This window comes from Liolophura sinensis, chromosome 10, assembly GCF_032854445.1.
Source record: "Liolophura sinensis isolate JHLJ2023 chromosome 10, CUHK_Ljap_v2, whole genome shotgun sequence".
NCBI lineage: Eukaryota > Metazoa > Mollusca > Polyplacophora > Chitonida > Chitonidae > Liolophura > Liolophura sinensis.
In genome coordinates this window covers 4,009,379-4,030,198 of record NC_088304.1, presented here as the reverse complement: position 1 = coordinate 4,030,198, position 20,820 = coordinate 4,009,379, and the positions used below count along the sequence as shown (strand labels likewise).

General features: G+C 40.7%; 1 protein-coding gene across 1 annotated transcript in view; it reads right to left on the bottom strand.

The window, feature by feature from the left end:
- Window positions 1–1,650: 1,650 nt before the first annotated feature.
- Window positions 1,651–20,820, bottom strand: part of LOC135476206 (metabotropic glutamate receptor-like protein E) — a 32,915-nt gene continuing 13,745 nt past the window's right edge. Inside the window, exons 2-8 of the mRNA XM_064756153.1 lie at window positions 14,792–16,132; window positions 8,853–9,154; window positions 7,425–8,452; window positions 6,014–6,148; window positions 5,003–5,164; window positions 3,380–3,487; window positions 1,651–2,103 (exon numbers count right to left, since the gene is read on the bottom strand). Coding sequence (XP_064612223.1) covers window positions 3,384–3,487; window positions 5,003–5,164; window positions 6,014–6,148; window positions 7,425–8,452; window positions 8,853–9,154; window positions 14,792–16,126 — 3,066 coding nt within the window. The 5' untranslated portion in view covers window positions 16,127–16,132 and the 3' untranslated portion in view covers window positions 1,651–2,103; window positions 3,380–3,383. The remainder of the gene's footprint in view (window positions 2,104–3,379; window positions 3,488–5,002; window positions 5,165–6,013; window positions 6,149–7,424; window positions 8,453–8,852; window positions 9,155–14,791; window positions 16,133–20,820) is intronic.

Sequence of the window (20,820 nt, the reverse complement as noted above, 5' to 3'; positions counted from 1 at the left end):
GGAATCATTGAATGTGTTAACTGCAACGGCGTAATAAAAACGTGTACGCCCTCCTACAACGAGTGAAGGACTTCTGTGTGGCCCAATATACAAATATACCCCATGGCCAGTCAATTTTCCTACTGATACGTTTACCGTAAGCGAATATATTAAAATATATATTACAATATTTTCAGTGAAATGCGACAATGAGCAATGAGAAATCCAGTCACTGAGAATCTAACCCATAATAATGATATATTTTTTTTATAAAGTGGAATTTAAAAAAGGAAAATATCAAAGCACATACTTAGAAGCAGGAAAAACATCGCTTTGTTTGGCGCACTAAATGCACGGTATCAAGATCAAAGAATTATTTATTTTAGTTTATGTAACTGATTGTTGCGGTTGTTATGTTATCCACTTACATTATACGTCAGATTCTTGATGGAAGAGTAATTAACTGCATTTATCACTTATATAGTTTCGGAACGAAAAAAATGTTTTTCTATCTACTTTAGCACCTCTATTTTAGGTCTTCATGCATTTTGCCTGGTCTTGTGTTGTCTTTTCTTGTGTGGCGGATGTCACTTTTTTCGAGCTGGCTATGAAGATGTGCACTGGTGGGCCTTAGATGATCTAGAATCATAGAGTGGGTGTAACCACTGATTAGGATTTGCCGCCAAACTGGCAACCTTTCCGCCATATCCCAGTGAGAAACACGTGGAAACGGGACGAATTTCGCTTGGCACATCTGTTGTCAAGCTGCCACTTCAAGACTCCTGTTTGAGATGTCAATATTTCTACCACCATGGACGTTAAGTCGACATTTTCAACAATTGTGCTTCACAAGTCCGTTAACAACATCAAATTTGTCCAATTTCTTGTCGAAATGACGTTCTTTACAGTGTAACGTAATATTTGAAATGATTTACGAGGAAAGTTACAAAAAACCTGACTTACAAAGTTTACGGAAGTGCCAGCTCATCCGCAGCGCGTAACGCAGCATATAGCGTTTCATGTAACCTTCCATGGAACATGATACATTTCCATAAAACGTTCCCATGTAACGTTTTATGTAACGTTCCCATGTAACGTTCCCATGTACCGTTTCCATGTAACGTTCCCTGTAACGTTTCCATATAACGTCCCCATGTAACGTTTCCACATAACATTCCTATATAACGTTCCCATATAAAGTTTCCATATAACGCTCCCATGTAACGTTTCCATATAACGTTCCCTGATAACGTTTCTAGATAACAAATATGTAACGTTTCCATGTTATGTTTCCACATAACGTTTCCATGCATGTACATACAAAATAAATAGGAATCTGCGGTCAGTTTGGTGTTTCCACATCTAACAATGCTGACAGTCTCATCAACTTCAAAACAGGACACAACAAAAAGCACATTGTAAAAAGCAAATCTAAATTTCCATATCACACATAGTTCATCTGTAAGTTGCATGTATTAAATGGAGGTATTCTGTTCATCGTGATTTTACACCAAGCACATAAATATTTAGGATATACACAATGGCCTCCATGCTCGTTGTCTGTGATTGAAAAAAAAAACCGAGCCTTAAGTATTATCTTGTTTGCAGTTGACTGTCAACTTTATCGGCAGACAAAGAGTATGTAATTATGCAAGTTGTGTTTCCTTCACTACAGTGTGTATAATATCCATGAAGCAATGGATTATAATAATAAATTCGATCTGGCAAGACGAAAAATTGCTTCTTAACAGTCTTCAAATAAAGGGAGGCAACTTTACTCACAAAACCTGAACTCCACCTTTTTCTTTATATATTTCAATTTGGTCTGGAAATTCTTCGATAGAAAAGGAAAGTCGATGCATTTTATACAATTCCCAGAGCGAAGGAAATACACACTCAGGTGCTGAAATTAATGAGAGAGATGTGATACTTAGCCTTCACCAAATAGACAGAATTCCACATATCCTTCTCACGATATTCATTCGGTTCCTATTTTCGGTTGACAGAACTTTAAGCGCGACTCTGTTTGACCAAAGAGAACAACTGCCACACAGGATCAATCAACACATCAGGCCGCAATGAGAAACTGTAGTCATCTCCAACCGTCATTTTCACCTTGCGATTCTGTAATGAAATAGTATATAGAAGACAATACCGATCTTAGCAATTTGTTTGTGTCAGTTGTTGATAATTTCAGGCTTGATCAATGATATCTGCATATAATAGGTATAGAAAGCCAAAGATGAAAAAAGCTCGACAACTTGTTTTGTTATACAGATTAACAACAGACAAAATGGGGCGTGCGGTTGTTTAATGGCACTGGATTTTGTATGCCAGTATTTATTGATGTCGTCCGTCAAATTTGTTGCTCGCAGTGCAACAATATTTCAGATTTAGTACAGTTTTACGAGTAAAGGAAGCCTTTACGATGGAAGTACAAGATGGACCTCCGGCAAGTTACTGGCGGACTCTCCCACGTGTCACATACTTCATATTCAGTATTGGTCCATACTGATTATTTTGATACAACACATGAGGAATCTTACCCAAACAATATTAGTCATTAACATACTTCATATTTTATTTTAATCAGCCAATCAGTTAGCGGAAATGTTAAAAGAAAAATATAAATAGCACAACAGGTACAATAACCACAACAATGTATTAAGTGGTCTTGTTCTGATGATGACATGAATTAAGTGCTTAAAAAAACTTTTCAAAATAACATTCCTCTTATATCATATTGGTATCAGCGAACTTCATTTCCCGTCGACGGCTTCTCGCCACCAATCCGCGATAACGCTGGAGTTAGGGGAATCTTAAAGCCGAGAAGGGATTGGAGCTAAGTTTGAGCTGACCTGGTGCTTAGAAAGCAAATACCTTAACCAATAACCTTTCATTGTTACCTGTATACGGACACAGACCCCCATTACAACTTCCGTTTTTCGGGAAGGACGAATGTAATTCTGTGTATTTTAGGGTGTAAAGTCTTTTTTTTGCTGCCAGCCTGCCGTATTTGGTGTACAGGTGCATGCTTGGTATCAAGATGATGGAAATTGTCTAAGCTTTGGGCAGGTATGAGTTTTAATGATGAAGGTTTGAATTCTGGGCGAAAGGAGGCACAAGGAGACAGGTGGTGATGAGGCTGCGAGTGACGTCCCCTTGGCGTTGCTAGGCATCGCGCCCAGCTGCCGGCATAGAAAACTCTAGATTTTGACGGTCAACCTGTGTCAAGATTTTTATGGCTTCTTTCTCACAGGCTGGGCCAGGTATGCACCAAATCTTATTGGCCACGGAATGTTTTGGACTGAGCTACAGCGCTAAAAGTTAACACTGTCGCTTATGGAAAACTAATGGGGGTCTGTGGCCATACCAGCCCAGGCCTTCCCAGTAAACATACCTGTCTAGATGACACTGGTACCTTTCTCTGTAAAATAGACATTCGGGTTCTGAAAAGTTGGGTAATAATGCCGGTCATGATGGCGGGGACGTCTTAGGTCGATGATATCTACAACAGAAGGCAAGGCTACATACGTGGAAGACAGTGCAGCAGTGTTTATGTTGTACTTTATACTGTCATCAGTATAGAAGCAATCACCAGTGTTCACCAGGAAAGCGGACGATATTCTAGGCATGACATCCAATTCAAATTTGAAACTTGCGGGTTCATGGTTGCGACGTAACTTCCGTGTGGCATGCAAATATAGGCATCTTAGTCACACTTGGATCACCGAAAGCACCACGTTGATGTAATATAAACGCGGATGCCTATACAGCCTCAAATCTCGGGGAAAGCGGGTGAGATCTATCACGGGATTTACAAAATTCTGAAGAATACATCACCACGTCACGATGATGCCATCACCACATGACAATGATGACATCACCACGTCACGATGATGCCATCACCACATGACAATGATGACATCACCACGTCACGATGAAGACATCACCACATGACAATGGTGACACCACCACGTCACGATGAAGACAGCACCACATAACAATGATGACAGCACCACGTCACGATGATGCCATCACCACATGATAATAATGACATCACCACGTCACAATCATAACATCGCCACATGACAATGATGACACAACCACTTCACGATAATGACATCAGCATATATGAATATGAATTCTGTACCTAGAGTTACTTTTTCTGCAAACGCTTGTGAGTCTGATAATCGACTATCAAACTTTTCTTTGGTTTCTTTGTCCCTTCCATACCTTACAGGCGTTCACTTCTCTCTTTAGTCTTATTTAACGTCGTGCTCATCTTGAGTTTATCATTCGACCTTTGGTGAACTTTACACGAATGACTTATGTCACACTGGATAGAATGATCCGAATGCAGTCATATTCATATAGTGTTACCTCGCTAAAGCATCGTTAAGAAGACATCAGAACTGACACCAAACATGACCACTTGACATCACATCGGCCTTGGTCAGAGTAAGCCTATATACTGATTTAAACCAGAAAGGATCCAACCTTGGCTATAGTATATACGGAATGCACACAAAGAAACTCTTCAATGTACCCAAATGTTTTTTGTGGTCTCACGTAGAATTAAACCTGCACCTGCGCATCTCGCACGGCTACCTTCTGGTGTAATCGGCAGTAAAAGGCTCGGCATCACAATTCCAATTCCATAACAATTAATACTATTTTGGTTCCAGTACAGATTCAATAAATACATTTTACTATAAATATTTTAATTTAAAAGAAAAAATCAAATAACGGTTTTGTCAGGTGGTTTACGAAAATAACATTTTAATGCAGCGTCTTACACCATATTAAAACTACAGAAAAGACTTAATGCGAAGAAGTAGTCAGAAATTTTTGTTTTTGAAAAAATGCTATTCCTTTTTTAATATGTCACTTTTATTAAAACTTTAAATATAAGTTGCTGTTCAAAAAATGATTTTGTTTTGCATGTATTAAGAATAATCCTTGAATTTACACCTTAAGTATCAAAATAGATCAAAGGAAAACAACTCTTGTTATTCCTTACTTGTGCCATGGTGGCTCCCGTGAGTTGAGTAGCTTGTTGTGTAACCAATCTCTGAACGTGCCACCCGGGGGTTTCCGCCGTGAACGACATGACGCCTGGCACCATCAAGGCTGCCTGCCCGCGAGACTGGACGAGATCTTGGGTGCAATAAATGGAGGGCCTCTGAAAGTAATGGAAAAGGTAGAAGGTGTGAGTTCTTGTTATTACAGAAATGAACAGTGTAAACTTTAAAGGGTCTCTAGCTTCAAGGAACTAGCGGCTAAAACGATCAAATTTCTGATGTGAAAGAATAAACGGATAAAACTTCATGCTGCGTTTGTTTAAAGGACTGGTTGGATATAGACTGGTTGAAGGTTGAAAGTTAGTTCTTCTTCCCAAAAATATGAATTAAGCTTTATGGACAAAATAAAAAGTATTCTGACGATTTTCTTCTCAAAGATAAATGTTTCTTTTAAATACTGAATTAATTGTTTTAACATTCATTATTCCCATTGAGCTGTTAATATATTTCAAATTATAACCTCAGAATAATGTATGAAAACGTAAAGAAAAAAAAAATGTTTCACTCCGAGCAGTGAATTGTGGTCACGCAGGTGATGATAATAGTTATCCAGACAATGTTGATGGTATGCCATGTATTTGGTAAAGTGTTATCTTTCGTTACAGTTTTCCTGCCTTTTCGCGCATATTACGCCACCGTAGAGCTTTACAGACAGCGTTAATTTCATAAAAAATAAATTTATTTATTTGATTGTTCTGTACCGCCATACTCAAGGAATATTAAATTATACGATGGCCATCAGTTTTATGGAAGGAGCAAACCGGAGCACCCGGCGTAAACCAGCGACCTTTTGACAAGTAACTGTTGAACTTTTCCATGTCTGTCGTTCAGATATGCACGCCAAACTGGACAGCTGGTCTTCTAAAGAACGTCAGACGACACAAACGGCCAAACCCCTAATTGTCATTAAGGCTCTACAAGTTGTCAGAGCCGGGATGTCATATACTCACGCAAAGACGTGGCCATCCTCGGTTCGTACATGCCAGTCTCAACACCCTTAACCCGGTGTACTGTGGACTGCTCAAAGCTGTTGTCGTGAGAGGACATTCCGTGCTCGCTTCTCGGGTGACGTATATATAGGGCATCTGTTGACAGAGGAATCTACGAATGTACCATGCCAACTCATAATCTAGGCGTCAAAACAGGCATTAGTACACTATCCGTCAATAATTGTTACACCAATTCCCGAACAACGTTCACCGCAAACCATCAAGAAACTAAGAATTATATCAATCTATGCGTCAAAACAGGCATTCTTATACTAGCCATCAACCAAAATGGATGTTCCAGGTCAATAATCGCGAAGCGAATTCACGTAATAACATTCAACATAAACTACCTAAAAACTAAGAAAGTATAAGGTACAACAAATTAGTACGAATTCATGTCAATAGGAGCAGTTTTTAATGAAGATGGGAAGATGCAGAAATGCTCTAGGCGAATGAATCAAATCAGTGTCTAAAACGGGAACCATGCTAGTATGGAAGTTGTCGATAATCAAAATATATCCCTCAGTTACGCTTTGATTGCAATTGCCCATGTATCCTAGGTGTCCATTTAATTCAACACGATGATAATACATCCCATTCTCCTTAAATGCAGTTGCAGCTTCATTTTACCACTGATGAAAAATTTTTAAAAATTTGAATTAGATAACTGTCGGTATTGCTACTTGACACCAGCTTCGCCGTTATACATTAGTGTCACCACATGCAGTGGAGTTATACAAGTTTCTATATGCCTTTCTTGGAGCAGTGCTAGATTTCTCCCGCCTAGCACCTCATATAGGCACTTATCGTGTGTCTCGTGGGAAAGTACATACCTCCGCAAATATGGCGCTACAATTTGGGTAGCCTAACCTTTAGTTTTTAGCAGCCTGCTACTCTTGAAGATCTTCGCCCCACCTTTCCAGGAAACGGACCCGTAATGGAGACCGTGTCCCGTGTGTGAGCACTGATTTGTGACTCTCGTACTTACCTAGCATTTGGCACCGTGAAAAAATTGCAAAACTGAAGTAGTGAGTTGTACCACACAGGTACAGCAGATTTTTGGCTGTTGTCTTTGTCTTTTAATTTGTCGTCTATTCTCTCAGCTATCTCTTAAATCATACTCTATACGACAATTGCCTTTCGCCATTATTATTGCTGACAAATGCAGTGGGCATACTTTTTATTAAACTCCATAACCCGTTTTCAGACAGACAGGTCAATGTCTCAGTTGACGTCATAATTATTCAAGCCCAAACGGCATATGCTCTAGTCGCATGGTCACATTCGTAAATATGACGCACAGAACTGTTAATTCTGTAAGGTCGACATCCCCCCCCCGCCCCCTCCCCCTCCAAAAAAAACATTCACTTACGTGGGTTATGAGCAAATCCGCACTCCGCGCAAAAGTTACTTCCCGTCATGAACACATGCTCATGATTGACAACAGCCTCGTTTTCGGGGACTGGCGGTGGGCGGAAGTGAGACTTCTCCGTACGGGTTTCCACGTGCTGTTCGTATGACGTCATCGCGTTGCCGCCATTCGACTGAAGGATGAGCGGCGCCTTGTTCAGATGTCCGTGATTTCCATGGCGCTCGTAGTGCTCGTGGATTACCCTGCCGTCCACCGTGGAAACCCCGGAGTTGTAGCTGTGACCTTTAGCGTGGTTGTGGTTCATATTCGCCAGATTTACCTTAATCTCATCGTGCGTTTTCTTCACCTTTGAGCTCGAACCTCTCCAGGTGTTGATAATCTGCACCAGAAGGAAAATAAGCAGCCAAGTAAGCGTGAACCAGAGCCCAAACGCAATGGCAGCGTCTCCATAATTGTTGACGTCATTGTAACGAACTCCCCCATACGCACCCACCAGAGTCCATACCAGCCAGATAGCCACCGTACCGAGCCCAGTTCCTATCCCCGCCGCCAGTAGGGCGTAGCTCTCGGTTTTGTTCCGACTCGCACGGAGATTCTTGCGCCGCAGGAATATGAAAATAGCCATGAGGAGCACGAGCAAGATGAGAAACATGATATAAATCAGATGGATGAGGTGATTCTCGAACACCGTCCGAAGAAACGTGTTGCCTATGCCGAGAGTGTAATGGTTGCATATCCGCCGAGGGAATTGGTAGCCATTGAAGAAGGCGTAACTGATTCCAGGGGGCGTCCAAATCAACCACGTGACGAGGATCACAACTTCCACCGTGATCAGCAGTATGAGCGTGACGGCGATGAAGATGTTAGAGACTCTCATGGAGGAGAACATCTCGCTCTTCTTGCAGAGAAGCAGTCCTAAGACAACCATCACCGAGAAACAGATGCCGTATGAGATTCCAACCCCGAAACGAATGATGCCACAGGTAGCCTTCGTGGGCACAGGGAGATAGGCGAAGAGGGTCAGATACCTGCAAAACATTCAGGCTTTGATACCAGAAAACCGACACTGTGGCATTTAGGCTTATTATCATGTTAGTGTTGGGAAGAGGGATGAGGTGGGGTTTTTTGTAACACTTAACAAAGCCAACATCATTGTCCAATCAATCTACAACGCCTTACTTTTTGTTGTTCCATATTTTTCTAAATTTTCATTTGTATGATTTTTTTCATATAAAAAGATAAAGGAATTTTTCCGCAAACAAGCAATATTATATTTAACTCTTGAGAATTTTAACTTCAGGTTTATTTGTGGTTGTTGTTCTTTTCTTCTTTGGGTTGGTGGATGGGGTCAGTGGAAAATGGCCAAAACAAGAAAAATATCGTCAGTTTTGAACATACTGATACGACAAAAACATCGATCATAATTACCCGACAAAAGCTCCGAACAAGAGAACTGCGTAAAGCCAGACAAAGTTGCTCATGGCTCGTCTACTCCTGAGGACGCAAAGCAAGATCGAGATGATGAAGACAAGGAGGAGTCCGATACAAGCCAGCACACCGATAGCGATCACCCAACCGTATCCCCAGGCGTCGTAACGTGTCGGGTAGAATATATCCGCCAGGATGGGCCGGGCTACCACTCTGGACTCTCCTGTGTACAGTACTCGAAACATGTCGGCGTCCAACACTTCGCGGTTCACAGAAACAGAGTTCGTCTTGATATCGCCGACCTAGAAAAGAGAAGACGGAAATTCTACAGCATAGAAATATCATCTGGCAAAGTGAGATAGACTAAAACCCTAACCATGGTAAATTGACAAGAGGCTGTATTTCATCGAATACGTGTGGCCATTTGCCGACTCTAACTCTGTTGCTCTATTTTTACTCTCCATGCTCTAGTGTATATATATTTTCACTCTCCATGCTGTAGTGTATATATATTCAACCAATCAGCACTGATAAACCGGGGTCGAAGAGAATTCACTCAATCAACACAGGAGAGCTCTGGACAAAGTGAGTTCAAACCAAAATCCTCAAAGAAGATGGAGCATGCTGTAGAAAGTCAAAGTAGGTACACCCGATCAGCAAAGCTTAAAGAGACATCAACCAGTTAAGCACAGAAAAGTATCAGGCAAGTGTTTTCATTCAACCAAAAAGATATAGATAAATGTTGAATAATGAGGAATGAAGCTTTAGGCATATAAAAGTGAGCAACGCACTTTCGTGTTAAACTTTCGCTGAAATATAAAGAACTGTTCCAAAAACAAGTTTATTTCTGACCTGTATACAAAATGCTAGGGACAAATCAACCACTTCAAACTTTGACCGGTTACTTCATGCACTGACAGCATGGAGATTAACATTTGTCACAGCAGGGACAACAGTCTGTTCTAACTGTTTACTTCATGCACTGACAGCATGGAGATTAACAATTGTCACAGCAGGGACAACAGTCTGTTCTAACTGTTTACTTCATGCACTGACAGCATGGAGATTAACATTTGTCACGGCAGGGACAACAGTCTGTTCTAACTGTTTACTTCATGCACTGACAGCATGGAGATTAACAATTGTCACAGCAGGGACAACAGTGTGTTCTAACTGTTTACTTCATGCACTGACAGCATGGAGATTAACAATTGTCACAGCAGGGACAACAGTCTGTTCTAACTGTTTACTTCATGCACTGACAGCATGGAGATTAACATTTGTCACGGCAGGGACAACAGTCTGTTCTAACTGTTTACTTCATGCACTGACAGCATGGAGATTAACAATTGTCACAGCAGGGACAACAGTCTGTTCTAACTGTTTACTTCATGCACTGACAGCATGGAGATTAACATTTGTCACAGCAGGGACAACAGTCTGTTCTAACTGTTTACTTCATGCACTGACAGCATGGAGATTAACATTTGTCACGGCAGGGACAACAGTCTATTCTAACTGTTTACTTCATGCACTGACAGCATGGAGATTAACATTTGTCACGGCAGGGACAACAGTCTGTTCTAACTGTTTACTTCATGCACTGACAGCATGGAGATTAACATTTGTCACAGCAGGGACAACAGTGTGTTCTAACTGTTTACTTCATGCACTGACAGCATGGAGATTAACATTTGTCACGGCAGGGACAACAGTCTGTTCTAACTGTTTACTTCATGCACTGACAGCATGGAGATTAACAATTGTCACAGCAGGGACAACAGTGTGTTCTAACTGTTTACTTCATGCACTGACAGCATGGAGATTAACAATTGTCACAGCAGGGACAACAGTGTGTTCTAACTGTTTACTTCATGCACTGACAGCATGGAGATTAACATTTGTCACAGCAGGGACAACAGTCTATTCTAACTGTTTACTTCATGCACTGACAGCATGGAGATTAACATTTGTCACGGCAGGGACAACAGTGTGTTCTAACTGTTTACTTCATGCACTGACAGCATGGAGATTAACATTTGTCACGGCAGGGACAACAGTCTGTTCTAACTGTTTACTTCATGCACTGACAGCATGGAGATTAACATTTGTCACGGCAGGGACAACAGTCTGTTCTAACTGTTTACTTCATGCACTGACAGCATGGAGATTAACATTTGTCACAGCAGGGACAACAGTGTGTTCTAACTGTTTACTTCATGCACTGACAGCATGGAGATTAACATTTGTCACGGCAGGGACAACAGTCTATTCTAACTGTTTACTTCATGCACTGACAGCATGGAGATTAACAATTGTCACAGCAGGGACAACAGTGTGTTCTAACTGTTTACTTCATGCACTGACAGCATGGAGATTAACAATTGTCACGGCAGGGACAACAGTCTGTTCTAACTGTTTACTTCATGCACTGACAGCATGGAGATTAACATTTGTCACAGCAGGGACAACAGTGTGTTCTAACTGTTTACTTCATGCACTGACAGCATGGAGATTAACATTTGTCACGGCAGGGACAACAGTCTGTTCTAACTGTTTACTTCATGCACTGACAGCATGGAGATTAACATTTGTCACAGCAGGGACAACAGTCTGTTCTAACTGTTTACTTCATGCACTGACAGCATGGAGATTAACATTTGTCACAGCAGGGACAACAGTGTGTTCTAACTGTTTACTTCATGCACTGACAGCATGGAGATTAACATTTGTCACGGCAGGGACAACAGTGTGTTCTAACTGTTTACTTCATGCACTGACAGCATGGAGATTAACATTTGTCACAGCAGGGACAACAGTGTGTTCTAACTGTTTACTTCATGCACTGACAGCATGGAGATTAACATTTGTCACGGCAGGGACAACAGTCTGTTCTAACTGTTTACTTCATGCACTGACAGCATGGAGATTAACATTTGTCACGGCAGGGACAACAGTCTGTTCTAACTGTTTACTTCATGCACTGACAGCATGGAGATTAACAATTGTCACGGCAGGGACAACAGTCTGTTCTAACTGTTTACTTCATGCACTGACAGCATGGAGATTAACATTTGTCACAGCAGGGACAACAGTCTGTTCTAACTGTTTACTTCATGCACTGACAGCATGGAGATTAACATTTGTCACGGCAGGGACAACAGTCTATTCTAACTGTTTACTTCATGCACTGACAGCATGGAGATTAACAATTGTCACAGCAGGGACAACAGTGTGTTCTAACTGTTTACTTCATGCACTGACAGCATGGAGATTAACAATTGTCACAGCAGGGACAACAGTGTGTTCTAACTGTTTACTTCATGCACTGACAGCATGGAGATTAACAATTGTCACGGCAGGGACAACAGTCTGTTCTAACTGTAACATGTAATTCCTTAAAACATATCAACTGTGACACCTCATATAGCACTATGAACTACACAGAATCATGTAAACCAAATGTAGTGACGTTAATAGCAATTTATTAGACATAACCGACCTAGAATTATTCAAAATGCTATGTTTCCTTCACATTCATTAAACAGTATATTGAAGAAATTGAAACACTGCATACGGGACAGGCCGCTGGGACGTTTAGTATACCAGCAGGATCACGCATAAGAAATAATGTAATAAAAAGCTTACAGCATAAAGAGTAAAACCTGTTCAGCGGCAACAGTGTGAAAGCTGGCAATTTATCACACGTAACCGGTGAAATACGGCTACAGCATAGAGAGTAAAACCTGAGCAGCGGCAACAGTATGAAAGCTGGCAATTGATCACACGTAACCGGTGAAATACGGCTACAGCATAGAGAGTAAAACTGAACAGCGGCAACAGTGTGAAAGCTGGCAACTGATCACACGTAACCGGTGAAATACGGCTACAGCATAGAGAGTAAAACCTGATCAGCGGCAACAGTGTGATAGCTGGCAATTGATCACACGTAGTATGAAATATACAGTAAAGTTACATCAGTTGTGGTTTTATTCTAACTGTTTTTTCTTAATCAAACTAAGCAGACTGTGGCGGTGAATTCGTGGTGCAAGGTTGTAGTCGAACATGCCGTCTGATTCCACGCTTTCGTGTAACCAGTTGCTATATAGAGACAAAAAAGTTACCATTAAGGGTAGACAACTCCATGCATCTTAATTCTTACTAACATGCTGAATTCATAGATTGCGAACGGCTTCATTATCTTGTTGGTTCAGAAAAAAAGTTATTTTGAACCCAATATCATTACACAATCAGCGATGTTTTCATAGTTAGCATGTCGATTTTGTTCTCCGTAAAAAAAGTAAATGGGAATATTTATCAGTCTAAGTCAAAAACAACCAAGACATCTGACAAAGTTCGAAAGAACTGAAAAATATTTCATCAAAGGTCATTACGAGTGAATGGGAGGTGACATATAACCATTCATGCCACACAATTTATCCCGCTATTCAGTCGATTCTATTTTTCTTACTTTCTGTCCAGTTCAATATCCTTCATCTTAATTCAGCTGCTGTAGGTTTTTTTCTCATGCTTTCCAAAGTACAATATATAGTTTTGAACAAACCTGCCGCTGATAAATAGGTGTATTTCAGTTGTCATTTAACACGATAAATTCTTTTAATTTCAAGAACTGGTGAGTGACCTTGGTAATGTGAAGTGATTATTCATATAAGTGTTTTCAGAAGTTTCTGAGTTTTCAGAAGTTTCTGAGTTTTCAGAAATGTTGGATATATATTACCACTTTCATGGTCAGAAAAAAACCCCGATAAAATGTTAGATCAAAGCCAAATGCAGAGAACAAACACAGGGATGAGTAACACAAACAGTACCTGCCAAAACAATTACTACACAATTGCAAATCTGTTCTTCCACCATAATGCTGGCAACCGTCGTATAAGTGAAATATTCTTGAGTACGGCGTAAAATTTCAATAAAATAAATAAATAAAAAAATAAATCAATAAAATCCGCACTCCTCACGACGCATGCGCCGCTATCAAGGTTCGCTTTAGACCACAACCACTATTAGATGAGTTACAAAGTGTGGAACAAGTGGGCTTACTTAGGCTTAGCCACATCACTAATGTCTCTCCACTAACGTCTCTTATAATCAGCACCCATCAATAAAACATATAGGTGTCTGTTGGAATTATGGTTCATTACAGGTCAGAAAAAAATTCTAGGCTTCTTATTGGTAAACTCGCCCTGCATGAGCTACCCTCATTCACCGAACAGGGGAGGAATATAGTCTCTACGGCGACGGATATTTTTTCTGTATACCGACGACCATTAGCAAATCCCTTTCTGTATACCTACGAAGTCATGAAGACACGTGTCCACCAATAGCAAAGCTTGTTGACAATGTACCGGTCATTGACTTTTCTTGTTTTCATTTTCAAAAGAGTTCTAATGAATAACACCAACATGTCGAAAACGACTAACTAGCTGTTCATCTAAGGCAAATATTTCTCGAAGATCCATAATTTCATTCGCCCTTCGAGCTTGTGAAAATACTGTTTTTATCTCGACGAAACACCAGGCCGTATACCCACGCAACACGGTGATATAACCTACAATATATACTTTAAGTAAAAAAAATAAATGTGTATCAAGTATCCCTAGAATCAAAGGCTAAGGCAGAGTTTGTTATCTTGGCGTTGCTCAACATTTCTGTACAAAATTTGCAAGTGGTAGAAGTGATGTTAAGTGGTCGTAGAGAGCGGTTCAGGCGCTTTGAGAAACACGTTCTAAACATATCAAAATCAAATTGCAACTATTCCAGCAACTGACAGAAATGTTTCAATGTTGTATTCGTATACTATCCGTCAATAATAATGGATATAATAAAATTAAAGACGCCATGGATGAAAAATAGAAAGACATGGATAAGCTAAAGTAGAATTCAATAAATTGTTTGTGGACACGCTAGTTTATACTTACCTTTGCTTCAGTGAATTTGTTCCCTGTCCTCTCTATCAAGAACACCTTATATTCCCAAGAGGTACGTGCCCGGGTGCTCTCATCGAAGGCTGGATCCGCCTCGTCTGCAGTCGTTAGAAAATGAGTTTTAAAAGATTTTCGTCTGTTTTCCAGGGAATCAACTGGACATTGACCATTGCAGCTCGCTCTCAGAGTCTTCAGCATTAGGTCGACACCTTGGATAATCAAGGCCACACTTTGTGGATTTACCGACAAATTCTCTCCGATTTCCAATGTCTTATTACAAGGAACAGTATAGTCCTGACCCCCAGCGCCATTGATATCACACTTGTACAAACTTTCCCAGAAACCAGCGTACCATGGATTCTCCGTATTTCCGGTTCCGGCTGATGTTAATTTATTCATCACTTCGGTTTTGAACGTTTGGACAGCTTCATTGTACATTGTATTCAAAGATGTTCTGACATCAACAATACGACTTTTGTACTGTCTCCCGTCACCCGCTGGAAAGCGGTCACCAAAATTTGTCGTCACGAAAATGAACTGGTTTTCACCCAAGTCTGTGAAAATTTTGAGTTTTTGTTCTGGATAGGCAAAGATGACTACTACGAAGTCATGCTTATTTAGTTCTGGAGAAGACGCTGTGTCGCTTACCATTTCAGAACGCCCTACCGTCACTTCGTACTTCAAAGAATTGGACACGAAGGCGTTGAATGCCGATCGACCGTAGGCGTCATTGCTATACAACACTTGAACGTAGCGCCAGCCAACTGCACGCAACAGCCTCAGTATTGCTGTAGATTCTTGCTGGGCAGTTGGCGACAAGTGGTAAAGGTTTTCTAAGTCTGACGTCAGCGGCCCAGGGTCATTTAAAGCGGAGTTTATAACTGTGGCAGGCTTCGAACTGCTGAGCTGTGTTGTTCGCACGGCGACCGCATGCCTGTCAGCAACTAGATAAGCCACAACGTTCAAAGAGCATTGCTGTGATTCCACTGGAGCTATTAGATCAGAGATCCTGTCGGCACTTCTGCAAGAATCAAACACAATCCCGTTTTGATTGGCGGGAACATTGGCAGACCATCTGTCCTTGTGGGTATCTAATGCCCAGAAGAACGCTTCCACTTTAACGATACTCTCAGAGCTGATTGGTCCACATGTTAAACCGGAAGTTAAGTTCGGCATGTGCACCGGAAGTATCAATGCGACGAAGGTGTTCTCATTGGCAATAGGATTTGGAACGACCTGTTTGGCTGTGTTACCGTCGAGTAGACATCCTTGGGACTGAACCAAGCTGACGACAGAGCCGAAGAGCACAAATAGAACCAGATGGGACATCGTGACCTACAATGATATAACATCAAAACAATTAAACCATCAACGACAACGTGGTATCAATAAACCAATAAGTAACAGTGTGATACCCGGTAACAGTGCATGGGAGTCCTACACAAAGCTATGACTTCAACGTGGAAATATAAGAAACCTTTGGGGGTCTTTCACGAAATTAAGGGAATCCGACATGGAACTCCGCTGATGGAATGGAATTGCGCAGACCCAGCACTGATCCCCTTCAGTTTCCAATGGAACTGCACAAATCTTGCTTCGAACCTTTATGTGTTTAGTGGAACATAAAGTGTCATAATAAGTACAAATGGTAACACGTAAAACGTGAAATCAGGTGTCAACACTGTCCTAAATCTATGAATATGACTCGGAGTTTTGCTTCTTATAGTCGATTCTTTATACATAAGGCTTTACCATAGATATTTAATCCACAGTTTTTTTTATTATTTACACTAATTTGTCAACTGATTTTCAACTTAAACCATACAAGACGCAAGAAGTTAGTCCGTTCTACGTACGAGACTCATATTTACATATATGGCTCTATATGCGCCCTCTACCTGTTTTACAGGATACTTGGGAGTCGCAGAACATGTCCTACCTCTGACAGTCTACGTGTTTGTAATATATATGTATGCTTGGGGCTTCACGTCGTACTATGTAATTTTTTCTATGACGTCATATGACGATGAGGAATCATTATGTGTACATATACTGTATCTTGTGGCAGGACGAGTCCATATCAAAGCGCTGTCGCCACTGAAGTATTATGTCGAAGACACCAGACATGACACCCCATTCATATGTTGTCACATTATACTGACACTGGGCCAACCAGTCCTGTTTTCTTGCTCTAACCTATCAGTGCTGAGCACCAAGCGAGACAGCAATAAGTATCACTTTTAAAGTCTTTGGTATGACCTGAATGAATTTGGTGTATATAATACAAAAGACAGTGAGTAACGCATGGGACAGCGATGACATATTGCTGTGATAGCTGGCAAATGGTTGCACGTAACCGGTGAAACACGGCCACTTGTCAGTTGACCCCAGTTAGGGTTTTATTCTAACTGTTCATGTAAATGCTTATATAGTAGCACATCAAACGGCCCCTAGCACCATGGGTTAAGCAGAACTAGGTCAAAAATACAGTGATGTTAATTGCAATTTATTAGACATCACTGGTCTAGAATTACTCAAAAGACCTGTAAGTATAACCTTTAACCTCTAGTACACGGAGGGCTTGTGATCTGCGACGAGCTTCATGTTAGACTACCGGAGCAAGACCTAGATCAACAACACGAGTTCCAAAAGGAAAATGTAAAAAAAATATATATATAAATAGCAATTAAAGTTGGTAACATGTAATAGAGAAGCAGTCATCAGTTTTAAATTATGTGGGTAAGACAGTCAATATTCCAGCATGGCAATTAGTTTAAATTTGAAATTCGTTAGCCGTGGATAATTCCCAGGTCGACTATAAATATAGGTATCTTAGACGCGCCCTGATGGCATCCGTAAATAAAAAGCCCCACATTGACGAAAAAACTTGGGTGTTTACACCTTCCCTAACCCCGAGGTCAAGTGGGATTAAAGTCATTCTATTCTCTTACATGATTCATTGCTATATATAAGTTGTTAACCTAAAAAGTAAAAATGATTAAACTTAGATTGACCTGGTAGGTGTGAAGCAGTAGCATGGAACACGATTTGAATACTGATTTCACAGTCGCCTTGAACACATCTTTCACCAGATGCTTCTTTCCTGTATGAATTGAAAACTGTTGACCCCTTCTCTGTGTATGATTCCGTCCTATTTTCGCATACTTAATATACCGGTACATCGTTTTAGAAATTGGCGTTGCGATTATTGACCTGGAACGTCCTTATTGGTTGACGGCCGGTATCCGAATGTCTATTTCGACGCAAAGATTTATGACTGTCACCTCCATTTGTCTATGTGGTGCAGCTAGCTTGTTTCGTCTCGAGACTTGTGGATAAAATGATTAGCAGTGATAAGTGGATCTGTAAACTTGTTTGTGATAAGTGTCATGTATGTACGGTACACCAGGACTAGCCAGAGGCGAGGTGAAAACAAGTTTATAAACAGACTAGAACAGACTGGCCAAGATCATCAAACCGTAACGTTTATAACGTTTCTTAGAGTGACCATAAACGTCTCTATCAAACTATACGTACTTAGAACTACATTTAGTAATGAACCGATCTAAACAGACGTTCGGGAAGATGTATAAGTTCAGAGAGCTCTCTAATTTACAACTTTCGGTCACATCTGTTCTTAGTTTTAAAATTTGCAACCAAGCGTATGTTGTCCGAAAGCGGAAATTGGCCAGATTATGGGACATCCTCCAAGATAAACGACGAACAGCATAGAGAGTAAACCCAGAACAGCGACGACAGTGTGACAGTTGGCGAAGGGTCGTACGTAATCCGTGATATGCGCGTACGTAAATATACTCAAGAATATTTCATAAACCCATGAACTATGACCATCCGCAGGTTGCTACCAGACCTTCAGACGTACCGCCGAGGAAGAAGCCAGCTAGAATAAACTGGACTTGAACTCAGAGCTACCTGTGTCATTTTGCTACGCCAGCACGCGAACCACCCTGTCACGCAAGCACCTCTGTGACAAACGAGATGACTGGTGTCCCTTTGCATTGTTTTAACGTGATTGTAAGTTAAATCTTATAACGCAGCATGTTGAGTAATTCTAGACCATTGACGTCTTATAACTTGCAGTTAACATCAATGCATATTTTACTTAATTCTGCCGAAGTCGTGTTGCTGGGGGAGGGGAGGGGGGCGTAATTTACTACCATTTATGCATTTACATGAACAGTTAGAAGAAATCCCTGACCTTGGTAAATTGACAAGAGGCCGTATTTCACCGATTACGTGTGGCCATTTATCAGCTATGATGTCACACTGTCCTCGCTGCTCTGATTTTACTTTTTATTCTGTTCGTCTTTAATTTAAAGATTATTGGCATATTGACCTCACAAAAAGGAAGATGATATGTTAAGGCAACATTGTGACAGTTCAAAAATGCTGCTACTCTCATGACAATTTTATTCATGATTTGGAAAATTAATGACTGTCAATGCTATCTAGGATCTTACCACACAATCGTAAACAATAGGTTTGACACAAAAGCAATGTGATTCATGACTGTATCGAAATTCAGGGTGAATAAGGTTACATCTGATTGTATACTTGGGTTTAAATGTCACTTTAAGCATGTAGGATACATGTAAAGGGCAAACATTTAATAACAGTTTTACATATGCCTTCATGCGTCTAGATTCCATGGTAATTAGGCGCACAGTTTGTGACCCATTATTTGTGAAGGCAAAACATACCTTTGAGCGAGCCTCGTGGTCCTTCTCGAAGTCGAGGGACCAGGGATCAAACCCGAGTGTGGTAACACCATAGACTTTAAAAATTTTATTAGATGATGCCTCGCTTGGTGCTCAGCACCAAGATGCTAGGGCAAAGAAACAGGACTGTTTCTTGTAAAACTTGTACTTGTAAAATGATGATTTGATAGGGTGTCATGTCTTATGTTTTTGATATGATACGTTTGCGGCGGCAGCACTATGGCGGCATTGACTCGCTCTGCCATGCACAAGAAAACACAGTATATGTATACACACCAGTGACTCCTCGGTCGTCATATGACTGAAAAAGTACGACGTATAAAACCCCAAGTAAACATTCATGCTCTTGCCTGATTTACACTTATAACGTCCTGTTTATGACCAATGAAGACCTTGTTAAAAAGATCTTTTCTCTAATTCTAAAGAGTTTAATCGGGCAATATAGGTGTGGTATTGTTTTCCTATATTCTATTTTGAAGCTGACGGGATGTCATGCCATACCTGAGGTGAGCTAATCTGCTAAGTTGTGACTAGCCGTGAGATAGTCATGACATATACACTGTCGCGGTATTGAGACTGTGAAAAGAGAGGGGCCGGCGTAAGGCAGATGTAAAAATCACAGACTAATAGAGTAGGTGTTGAATTTAACGTATTAAATATGTGACTGACCTTGTAAATCTGGATTCCTCCTAAGTCAGACTATTAGGATGTATATAAGTATACACCAAACAACATACACTTTATGCGGCAATTACAAACATGGCGATTTTCATGAAAGGCATAACTTCATCTCCTTGCCGGGCAGGTTTACAATTAAATGCTTCAGACCTTACACGAGGGCGTCTTCTCTATGCTTACTCTGTAAAGGCATAACCAGTCTTCTATGTGTCGTTGACAAAAAGCTGCTGTAAAAGGTTGCTGGGGTCAGCTAAAGCCGGCATTGCAGAGCTTTTCACTTCGACAGGGTCAACTATTCTGATGACAAACAAAACTCAATGTAGCGCCTTACTGAAAGGCACACCTTTGTAAAGTGAAGGCTGGATATGTACCAGTCAGTTTTACTCTGATCTTTAGTTTAACATATATGCTTCACAGCTGTCTTGGGGGAACTGAATTCCACCTATTAACTTAAGTGGATAGGCGGAATGACCATGCAATGGAATTGAAAATTCAGTTTCTACACCTGCTATAACTAAGAGAAGAGGGTTAAATTAAAAATAAATTCAACTTAAAATGTCGTTTTAGGACATTCTGATATTTGTAAGTAAGACTTGAAATTTCAAG